Genomic DNA, 10,961 nt, shown 5'->3' with positions numbered 1-10,961 from the left:
AATACGTGTCTTCTATTTTGACCTAGATTAAAACATATTTCAAACGCATTAATATCAAAAGGGAACCCTTTCATACATTACCTTGTTAGCAGTATCGCACTTTCTTCTTATATTTTTTATTCAATGGTATCTCTGCATAATTCCAACTTTTATTACACTTTTAGTAGAAATTAAAATGACTATTTTTATATTTTGCGTTGTCAACGTTATGGGAATTTTCTCTTGTTAAGAAATGTATGGTGCGCATAGAAATATTATTTATTATTACGATAAAATACATTATTTTTATCTAATAGAGAACATTACAAATTTTATACTTATATACCTATAAATTTCTTATTTTAATATGTATATAAAATAATTAATAATTTATTTTTGTAATAAAATATATGTAATATATGTATTACAATATGTATAATGTGTAATATATATCACATGTAATAATGTATAATATAATATGTTACAAAATATTTGTAAATTCAACTTATTTAGAAAAACATAATCAAAACTTTTTAATTGAATATGTATTGAAAGATACCAAATATTTATTATACTTATTATCGTGATGCGGTAATTAGACATATCTTATGATAATTATATAAATGTTAGATTTTTTATAAAACAATGCATTTTTTGATAATTATAGTACATATACATGTATATTTATTCAATGTTATGCAATTTTTCGTGCATGAACTATTAAGTTTTTGTAAACATCTAATACAAGTGTTTGTTCCTGATTATTTTATGTTGTTTTATAAGTAGCCTTCCTTTTCACAAATTCACGTTTATATTCATTCTGAAATTCTTCTTTCAGATTATGTGGCATTTTTTCCAAAAATGGATAGATGGACATTATCGAAGCTACAAAAATAATTCGTTAAGATTAAATTTAATTATTAGAGTTAAATAAAGATTTAAATAAACGAGAAAAGAACAGCAAATTTATAATGTAATAATAAACACACAACACATAAAATTTAATTTTTACTTAATTTTTATTTAATTTTGTTAAACAACTTACATATAAAATTGTTTGCGTTTTTAGAGGAATATGTCGTCTCTCGAAGACTGCAATGGTAAATTTCAAATCCGATACTTCGAAGTAATTTCCTCAGTTCTTTACGAAGACAAGCTGAATCATTAAATGGCGAAATGTATTTTCTGACATCCTGTATAAACATAATAATAATAATTCAACATTTGTACTTGCAGTGGTAAAATTTATAACATTACAATAATAAAGCTTACTTGTATGTATGGCGCAAAACGGCTATCATGACCTAAAATTTTCATAACTTCAAATGTATCATGAGATGCTACGAACATCAAAAGTATATTTCCATCAGGTCGAATTATACGATAAATATTCTCAAATGCCTGTCTGTTAAATAAAATATGGATAAATGTAATTAATATTTAAAGTTTTTATTTATTTTGCGATTTTTAGTTTTAATTTTTAATAAGATTTTTAAAATATGTAAATGTAACCCATCTAAACTAACATATTAAAATCTTACTTTCCTAAAATATGTTGTAATATAATAGAATTATTAAGAAATATTATAAAAAACAATTATTAAAATAGTTAAAAATTTACATTAAAATTGCAAAACTTATTTTTATTTTTACAAATTGGTATATAATATTTTTAATAATCTCCAAAATTTTATATAAAAAATTAAATAGAAAGAATTCTATTTATTATATGTGAAATATATAAAATCAAAGTGATATGTATTTTTTATATGATTTTAAATCTACGAGATTTTGTTATTTGAGAATTATAGATTTTCCAGATAATTTGTTACTTTGAGAATACGAATCTAGCCGCAAAAATTATCACATCAGGTTTCTGAGATAAATGGGGTAAAATGACGGCTTTGTATATATTCATGTATTATAGAGAAAGCAAATTATTTCTTATATTTTGACTGACGACTTCATATATCGCTATTTTTCTTCTTGAAAATTTTTTTTTATCAACATGTGATTTTTATCTCGAGATATATAAATTAGAAGTTATGAACTTGAAAGCATAGGAAAACAGCATACATTCTGTTAAATAAAATATTCTATATTATATAAAATTGCACGTTAACAAAAAACTTGATTTTAAAGAGAATTAGTAATAAGTATATAAAATCGTCAGTCAAAATATTAAAAAAAATAGCTTTCTTCGTAATATTCTTATAAATATAGCAAAAATTTCTATTTTTGGCTTGCTTTAGCTTATTAATTCTTTTATAAAATTCTAACGTAATAGGCAATTTTTAAGGCCAGATTCGTATTCAGCGCACAAAATTATGTAAACAACCACTTATAATTCTCAAACAATTGTTAATATTTTTGATTGAGGTTATTCTATTTCTCTTTTTAAGAGAGTGTCTTGCATTTAATAAATCCAATAGAATTATATTTTTAATTTTGTCATGATAATGATCCAAACAAGATGTTATAAAGTGACTTTAAAGTTGCAATGCATCGGAATATAATTAGTTGATTTAACTTAATATATCAAAATAATAGTTCGTTAACAATTCGTATCATTTTGATATTGATTTGATCAGAATTTCTTTATTATTTCAACATTTGGTTTTCGATGTTAGTCCGTCAATTATGTATGTTATTTTAACTATGCAAGAATCACGCCGGGATCAATCGATTACGATCGACGTTGAGTAGGCCCGGCCTATATGTACTTAGAAACTTTTTTTAACTTACCGAATGTCATAACACCAGTGTAAAGCATAAAATGAGAATATATGATCAAATTTAGAAATATATTTTTCAGGCAAACTTGTAGTTTGGATATCTAATACTTCGAATTTGAGTTTCTCATTACCATATGCTTTCTCCGCAAATTCAATCATATTTTCCGAAATATCAGTACCTTTGAAATATATAATTATTAAATTAAATAATAATTTATATAAATGTATGTTATTATAGGCGTTGCTTTAGTATTATAATTTTTTTACCTATCATTACCGCATTTGGATTTAATGCTGGCAAGAGGATATTTTTCGTTATATCTCCGGGACCACAACCAATGTCCATACATGTTCCTGACATTTGTATTAAATCTTCTTCAAATTCATCGACTAAATTCAATACGTTGCTTTTTTGCAAATCGTTACAAGAAACATATTTTATTGGATTCATAATTTTTATAAGATTAACTGCCTCTCTTTTATCTTATGTATAATTAAGTACTTCAAGATTTTTTGAGGGAGCAGCTTTTATATCACTTCTGCTATCTGATAAAAATTAGAAAATACAGATTACAGTTTACAGATAAGAAGAAGTAGAGTGTATTTTGAAGAAGTTTATCAATGACGAAAGAAAAGCAAAATGAGCTTAGTTAACTCGTATTCTGTTCACATTTAGTAAAAATTTATAGTTAAAAATTTTAATATTTAACAATATTAATTAAAAAACAGTAGAGGAGACCAGAGTTAAAAGTAACAGGGGTAGGTTGTAACACGGGTTGATAATTTTGTAAAGAAAATAGATATCATTATGAAAACAAAACGGGGCAAATACTTGTTTACCACTGTTACGCTGCCATCATGATAGTTGCTTTTAATGCCACTCTATTAACGAGTTTTGTGTACGAGGTAACTACACATCATGTGAATAAATAAGTTTCAATGATATTTTTTGGATTTATTCGTAAATTTTATACTTTATCAGCAATTATTTTTTCTTCATATCTTATGAGTTAATCGGTAGACAAATATATGTTGCTATTTCATTATATTTTAAACGTTTTTAATATAAATACTTTAGCATGTATCGTATTTCGGGGTTAGAAGTAACATGCCTTTGGGGTAAATTGTAACATGTTACAACTTACTCTAATACGAAATATTGTACTTGTATGTACAAATCAACATACCTAACTAATTATGTAATTATGAGACATGAGCATTGTATTAAAAAATCTGATAATTTATAATAAGGTTAATTTTGTGTGTTCCAACTGCTACTCAGACGAGTCTTTGAGTGAGAACTAAAACAATTTATTTTAATTAATTATTTGCATTTAATTGATCTCATTAAGACGCTAATGTTATGTTGTGCTAAGTAAAAAGAAAACAATTTATGTTACGTTGATTACTGATTAAGAAATACTATTTATGTTGTGTTAATTAAAGAAAAGACAAGTTATGTTATGTTGATTATTTTTAATATATTGAGTATTATTAATTAAAGTTACTTTTAATTATTTGTTAGGTGTTAGTTTTCATTTTATAATTTAGCTTGTATCTATTTGTGTTACAACTTACCCCAGCGTTGTTACTTTCAACCCCAAAGTCGGAAAAGAAAGTAACAACTCTCCTCGGTTATTTTGCAGGGTCATAACATTTTTCTCAAAATATTTAATGACACATTATCGCTATCAAACTAATCTTACATCTTCAACTTATCCGTATAAATAAACATTAAATCTCTAACAAAAATATAGAATTTATTTATTTCATCAAAACTAAAAAATGTTACAATCAACCCCGGTCTCCCCTACTTACGACTTATGAAGCTTTATATAAAGAGAGTAAAACAAAATTTACTTTACCTAAAAACAATAATATAATCTTATTTTATAAATATCAATAATCATGAGAAATTTTAAAAGCTAAAACATTAGAAATTTTTTACCCCTCTAAGAGCTCCCCATAACAATTTTTTGTACGGCAAATAGTCAGTCACATTGCGTACCATTTAATGTAAAAAAAAGTTCAATTTTATATCTTCAATAGTTTTATAGAAAATAGCTTGTAGTAGATTTTTTGGCTCATTCTCCATATACATATATATGTATATATATTTTGTTTTTATATATATATATATATATATATATTATTAATTTGTATAGAAATTAATAATTATAATTAATACGTTTTTTAATAAAAATTTTTATCCAATTTATTACAATTAATAAGTTAACAACTTATTTGTCATTGAAGAATAGAGTACATTTTTATGATAATTAAAGAGAAGACATTGTATTTAAAAAATTTTATAGTATTTATTATACTTATATATTATGTTCAAAGCGATTTATAGTCAAACCTCGAACTCGAGTCAAACATCTAATTCGAAAATCTCTATAATTCAAATTTTTATTCACTCCTTAGAGAAAACCTCTATAAGCTCTCTAATAAGAAGAAATATAGAAGTTTAACTCAAAGTATTTTTATAGCGTACCAGCTATCTTAATTCATCTCTACAATTCAAATTATTTTAAAATATAGAGATTAATATATTATGAATTGACCTGTATATTTTAAAGTGTGATTAATAAAATCTGTATTATTCGATGCAATAAAAAGATGTTACATCAGCTTCATTCTCTTTCTTTCCTTTTTTTTGTTTGTTCGGTAAAACAACTAAATATGTAAACAACCAACAATAACGAGTTTTATTGTTTCACTGCTAGTAAAGCTTCTTGAATCGGCCTCTTGAATAATACATAGTGAAAAATTAAATTCCGTCGAAATCTCTATAAGTTGAATTTTTTTTTACATTTCTATAACTCGAAAACTTGGTAACTTGAAACACTCGAAAATTCAAATTATTTTGTCTTAAGGTTCGAGTTCGCGAAGTTTGACTGTAGTTTGTTTATTTTTTATATCTATGCAGTAATCATTTTCTTCCCACATACAATCCTAATTAAATTGCAAATTATATTTAACCTTTCTGTTCACATTTTATATTACAATCTTAATACGTACTTTTATCGTACTTGATTGAATTATTTAATTTGTTAAAAATCTTGCACATAGGTATCTTAAAAACCGTTTTTTTGTATATTAAAAATGCAATTTCTCACTAATTTAAAAAAATGTATTCCTTTCTTGTACATATATTATTAGTACATTTATAAAAATGGAAATAATAATTATAATAATTGATAAAGAAACAAAATTACCATAATTTATTCTAATACTTTATTTTAATAATTTATAATCTATCCTTACTGAAAATTATATTTAGTTTTTTACAATATAAATCTGATTAAGCTTTTAATTTAATTTAGATGACGCAAAGCACCATATTAAAAGAATAGATACTTTGATTTCGGACGTAATTGTGTATAGACTGTGATCTCAATCACAACTAGATGTTATAACGAATGATAAGGTAATAGCTTGATGATCAATGAATCTACCAATGTATCGGTTTTAATCGCGAATGTGGAAAAGCGGCTGCACGAACACCTAAACTTAATATCACTATCGGAATTAGAGAACGATTGTCAATGTCTCTCGTCTAATGCTAAGACATTGAGCGATTTCTCGTAGACGACGAAGTATGTGTACTTAACAAAATTTATGGCCACTTTTGCGCGGGACACTGACTCGCGTCGTTACTCGCAAGTGAATGGATAGGTTATCTCGTGTTGATTTTCTTGGATCAGTTAATTCTGCTCTGTGAAGGCAATAACGTGACGGCAATGAAATTCCACACAATGAGATAACACGTTTTTACTACAATTTAACTATTAATAACTTACAAGAAAAGGTATGGAAGTGTTTTTTTTTACGATTTTAATGCGTTTTGAATATGTTGTTTACATTAAAATAGGAGACACGTATTTTTTATACGTGCTTTTATGGCCGTGAAACACTCTTGAGAAAAATCACTTTTTATATTTCTGAGCCAATACCATCGAAACTGTAAAAGATATAAAAAAAAAGTTTCCAATAAAAGTTTTAGGGTTTTTGATGTACTTTAAAACTTCATAACCAGATTTTTCGAAATTTCAACCTCCCTCTCTCAATTTTTGAAAATTTTAAAATTTGTTTTATAGCAAAACTTATAGCATATTTAACGACAAAATCAATCACATATTATAAAGTTGTATTCCGATCGTATTTTTTAGAAATAAGTTATCAATACTTTTATGTTTTTAGTTATTGCTACACGCTCTATTCGTGTGCGCTCATAGTGCTCGCTAATCGCTGGCGACAATTCTTTCTTTATAATATCAGAAACAACTATGAATTATCAATAAATAATTTATATATTTACATTTTTGTACAATATATTTATATATTATAATAATTATGTTATTATATATTATAGCAATAAATAATTTACTCATATGATAAAAGAATCTATTTTACATTAAATATACATATATCTGATCGAACAAGAAATATCTCTTTGACGAGATGTTTAAAGTTAATTATCATAAATCTAGATCATTTGATAGTATGCATAAGTAGAAGCATATTAATATTGACGCAATAGGATATTTTTATTCATAACAGCGTGATACATATTGAGTGCTATATACAGCTAGCGCTTATACGCTGAACGTTTTGAATTAATATTTTAATAATTATTGTGTTACGTTTTATCGGCTCCACGTTTTTCCTCCCACGAAAATGAAACAATAATCGTCCGATCGGTCACAAAAAAACGGGTCGCGCAATAGAAAAGAATTGTTATTATCAAATAATGTTTAGGTGTATTAAAAACGATATCTAAACAAATACCGGAAGGGATCAATAACGAAATCCTCTAAAACAACGAAACAGAACAAACACAACTGCATAATCTTAAGAAACAAACAAATAATGCCGCTACGCACTGTCGGCTTCACGTCTTTACCTATAAAGATGAAGCAATAATTGCCCCACCGGTCACAAAAAAAAGGGCCGTGGAACGAAAAAATGTTTTAAACATTAAAATCGATGTTCAAAGAAATGACCGAAAAGGATTGATAGCGAGATCCCCTAAATAAATAAATGGACAAAAACAGCTACATAATCCCAACAGATAACCAAATGAAGAATCTCCAAATTTCCTAAGTGGCCGTACAGAGCTCACCAATCAGCAACAATCAAAAATAAAGAGGAGAAGGATCTCACCAAACGACAGTTTTTTACACGTCAAAATCTCAAAAATACTCCCGCTCAAAATTATTAATACGCCCTCAAGATTTAATATAAAAAGGGAAGACTCGTGCATCACACACACACAAAATTTAAATCAGTCAATAGTGCAGCGTTAGATTCATTCGGCATAGTTACTCTCGCTCATACTTATTTCGGTTGTTTGCTGATCTAAGGAATTCGCTTCACATATCGGGAGTTGTGGTTAAGTCTTGAAAACAATTGGGGTCAGTACCCAACAACGACCACCTGCCGAACAAGAGCCACAGCTGGACCACAACCTGACCAGCAGCTGAAACACAACGAAATCTGCCTAAGTAGTAAGTCTATTTTCCTTCTCTCTTTTTATCGTCGTTTCTTTTCCCTTTATTCAACCCTGTTCTTTTATTGAGTGCCTAAAATCGCACCGACTCGCCGATTCTCGCGAGCCAACCGAGACCATAGATCGGACGACACGACCGTGTGCGAAATCGCGCCGTAACACATTACACTTTTCGTAAATCTTTATTATTTTTTTTTTTAATTAACTATTGTAACGAATACCAACTAGAATAAAATCTTTAAAGTCGCACTCCGTCGCAGTCCGTACTTATGTAACACCCGCGATCCATACACACACACACACACACACACACACACACACACACACACACACTCATACAAATAATTTTAAGGCTGATATTAATATTCTAAAACAATAAGATCATATATATATAACGCTAGAAATTAATTGAATAAATGTTTATCTAAATATTAAATAATCGGTAAATTTATTTAACTCCCTCACTCTCTCCACACGAAAGATCACAATTGGTCCCGTCCCGCGTAAAAGAGATTTAATTCTTTTACCAAAAAGGGAGAGAGCGTTCGCATAACAGAGTAATAATGACACCCGTCGTTTACCTGTTTGCCAACCTGCAGCTCGCTCGACTGAGTCACTTGTCGATAAGACTTTTGACATCGGAACACCTTTATCAATTCCTGTTACACATTCCTGTTACGCCCTTCTTCTGACCCATTCTTTCCACGGGCCTGGACGTAACAATTGCGCAAATCGCAAAATGGTAAAAAACTTTTATGTTCAGTTTAATTTGCTCTAGTAGTCCTAGAGAGGTGGGGCGATTATTACCGGACACTTTGTATATATATAGGTGTTTGTCTTTTTTATTAAATTATTATATTTTAAATTATGTGATAAAACAGTGTGTTATTTTTTTATGAGGCTTGAAAAATACTTGTAACAAATATGTATTATTGTTAATATGTTATATTAACAATAAGTAACAAAATATTATTTTTGTTGCTAATAACTGCAATATTTATACACCAAATTTTAATATTTTCTCTTTAATAGAAAATAATACTGTTTAATCTAAAAAACGTAGTAATGTTGCTGTGTGCAGTATTTATTACGTATTACTTGATCACGGTTTTGATCGATAGAAAATAATAAGATACGAGGGCGAACGTAAGCTATTGAAAAATTTCTTTTTTTCACAATTTGAACAAAGAAAAAGGTACTATATATAAGAAAGTAAAATTAATAAAAGAATGCAATTATTAAAAACATGTTTAACTGTACAATAAAATACCTTTGATCGATATGAAGTATGACACTTTGCACGTAGTATTTTTATTTGGCAGATAAGAACCTATTAATATGTTCTTGCTCAAGATTTAATTTTCTACTAGACAGCACACTTGAAATAATACGATTGTAGCGCTAGCGACAAGTTTATATTTTTATTGAGTTGCTACTTACACATATATTACGCATCTGTTTATGCATATTATTGAATAATCTATGATAATTGACTGTAAACATCTCGTTAAAGAGATATTTCTTGTTTGATTAGTTATATTTCTAATTTATAAAAACATTTTATTTTTGTCATATGAGCACACTATTTATTGCTATAATATATAATAACATAATTATTATAATATCTTTTTGCCAACCTCGGGTTGGCAGCAGTCGAGAGTAATAAATAAATTGTACAAGTTTAAATATATAAATTATTTATTGATAATTCATGGTTGTCTCTAATATTGCGAAAAGACGCGTATAGCAACATAGAGATATTGCTAACTTATTTCTAACTGAAAAATGTGTGTGGAATACAATTTTATTATATATGGTTAACTTTGTCGTTAAATATGCTATAAGTTTTGCTATAATATATAAGACAAATTTTAACAATTTCAGAAAATAAAAGAGAAAGGAGGATTTAGATATATATAGAAAAATATGACATTTCCGAAAAATGTGATTATATAGTTTTAAAGTTTTTACATTAAAAACCTTAAAATCTTAATTCGAAATTTTTTTATATCTTTTACCATTTTGAGTATTTGCTCAGAAATATTACATGAAAGCCGATTTTTCTCAAGAAAATGTTTAACCATTTTAACTCTCGAAAAAGCATGTATAAAAAAATACGTGTCTTCTATTTTGACCTAGATTAAAACATATTTCAAACGCATTAATATCAAAAGGGAACCCTTTCATACATTACCTTGTTAGCAGTATCGCACTTTCTTCTTATATTTTTTATTCAATGGTATCTCTGCATAATTCCAACTTTTATTACACTTTTAGTAGAAATTAAAATGACTATTTTTATATTTTGCGTTGTCAACGTTATGGGAATTTTCTCTTGTTAAGAAATGTATGGTGCGCATAGAAATATTATTTATTATTACGATAAAATACATTATTTTTATCTAATAGAGAACATTACAAATTTTATACTTATATACCTATAAATTTCTTATTTTAATATGTATATAAAATAATTAATAATTTATTTTTGTAATAAAATATATGTAATATATGTATTACAATATGTATAATGTGTAATATATATCACATGTAATAATGTATAATATAATATGTTACAAAATATTTGTAAATTCAACTTATTTAGAAAAACATAATCAAAACTTTTTAATTGAATATGTATTGAAAGATACCAAATATTTATTATACTTATTATCGTGATGCGGTAATTAGACATATCTTATGATAATTATATAAATGTTAGATTTTTTATA

At 26.8% G+C, this 10,961-nt stretch overlaps 1 protein-coding gene across 2 annotated transcripts; it reads right to left on the bottom strand.

Moving 5' to 3' along the window:
- Positions 1–671: 671 nt before the first annotated feature.
- Positions 672–9,616, bottom strand: LOC140665592 (juvenile hormone acid O-methyltransferase-like). Of its 2 annotated transcripts, none has more exons than XM_072891880.1 (6): positions 3,902–3,917; positions 2,982–3,260; positions 2,725–2,893; positions 1,252–1,384; positions 1,025–1,172; positions 672–864 (listed from the first exon to the last, which is right to left on the bottom strand). In XM_072891880.1, exons 2-6 carry the CDS (start codon positions 3,163–3,165, stop codon positions 746–748), a joined length of 753 nt encoding a protein of 250 aa, XP_072747981.1. In that variant the 5' UTR covers positions 3,166–3,260; positions 3,902–3,917; the 3' UTR covers positions 672–745. The 2 variants fall into 2 exon arrangements, with proteins under 2 accessions (XP_072747981.1, XP_072747980.1); XM_072891879.1 differs by lacking the exon at positions 3,902–3,917 and adding an exon at positions 9,500–9,616 and having other exon boundaries at positions 673–864.
- Positions 9,617–10,961: the final 1,345 nt, after the last annotated feature.

Source organism: Anoplolepis gracilipes, chromosome 5 (assembly GCF_047496725.1).
Source record: "Anoplolepis gracilipes chromosome 5, ASM4749672v1, whole genome shotgun sequence".
Classification (NCBI taxonomy): domain Eukaryota; kingdom Metazoa; phylum Arthropoda; class Insecta; order Hymenoptera; family Formicidae; genus Anoplolepis; species Anoplolepis gracilipes.
Note: the sequence above shows the minus strand (reverse complement) of the source record. Positions and strands in the feature narration are given on the sequence as shown.

What these genes read in the sequence shown, in the direction of transcription:
- LOC140665592 (XM_072891879.1), bottom strand. Translation starts at nt 3,165, where the DNA reads ATGAATCCAATAAAATATGTTTCTTGTAACGATTTGCAAAAAAGCAAC. An exon ending in TCCAAATGCGGTAATGATAG is followed by an intron (nt 2,894 to 2,981) that starts GTAAAAAAATTA and finishes TATATTTCAAAG; the next exon opens with GTACTGATATTTCGGAAAAT. An exon ending in AAACGCAAACAATTTTATAT is followed by an intron (nt 865 to 1,024) that starts GTAAGTTGTTTA and finishes TTATTTTTGTAG; the next exon opens with CTTCGATAATGTCCATCTAT.